General features: G+C 43.2%; 1 protein-coding gene across 1 annotated transcript in view; it reads left to right on the top strand.

The window, feature by feature from the left end:
- Positions 1 to 343: 343 nt before the first annotated feature.
- The window catches only part of sh3gl2b (SH3 domain containing GRB2 like 2b, endophilin A1), a gene marked incomplete at both ends in the record, with an annotated part of 13,617 nt that continues 13,383 nt past the window's right edge, over positions 344 to 577 (top strand). The window contains one exon of the mRNA XM_080838292.1: positions 344 to 388. Within this exon, the coding sequence (XP_080694418.1) occupies positions 344 to 388 (45 nt within the window). The remainder of the gene's footprint in view (positions 389 to 577) is intronic.

A 577-nucleotide genomic window follows, 5' to 3' on the forward strand; every position in this document is an offset into this window, starting at 1 on the left:
TTTACGCTTTACTGCTGATGAACCTACATTTAGTGTCGTCTCTCATTAAACGAATAGCCTACCTTAAAACAAATCCAATTAATGAAATATTTATTGTATTTGGACGAAACACCGTATAATATCTAGCGACTGTTCAACCGGAAATATTACTAAGGGGGTGGTTGTGTGTGTGTTACGTCACGAACTGTAGAATGACATTCAATAGCCCGATCATTGTATCAGACAGCCCACGAGCCAAGCAGGCAAGCCCGTTGGAGCGCGCACAGCAAACGTAAAAGGGACATTCTTCTCCGGTTGAATTTAAAAAACGAGTACCCGTGGAGACAAGGCGAAAATAGAAACGATGTCTGTCGCGGGGCTGAGAAAGCAGTTTCACAAAGCAACACAGGTAAGAGCTTTAGTAGCCTACAATAGCGAGAACGTGAAATGAGCACCAGAAAAAAAAAACACAAATCCTCTTGGCGCTCGCCTTCTGGGGTGGTAGGCTATAGCGCGGGAGAGCTTGTTTAAAAAACTAAAATTGGGCTCGAGAGCGATATTGTTTGGAGATAGATAGGATAGAGTGATGTTCACATTC

Source organism: Sprattus sprattus (genome assembly GCF_963457725.1).
Source record: "Sprattus sprattus genome assembly, chromosome: 5".
NCBI lineage: Eukaryota > Metazoa > Chordata > Actinopteri > Clupeiformes > Clupeidae > Sprattus > Sprattus sprattus.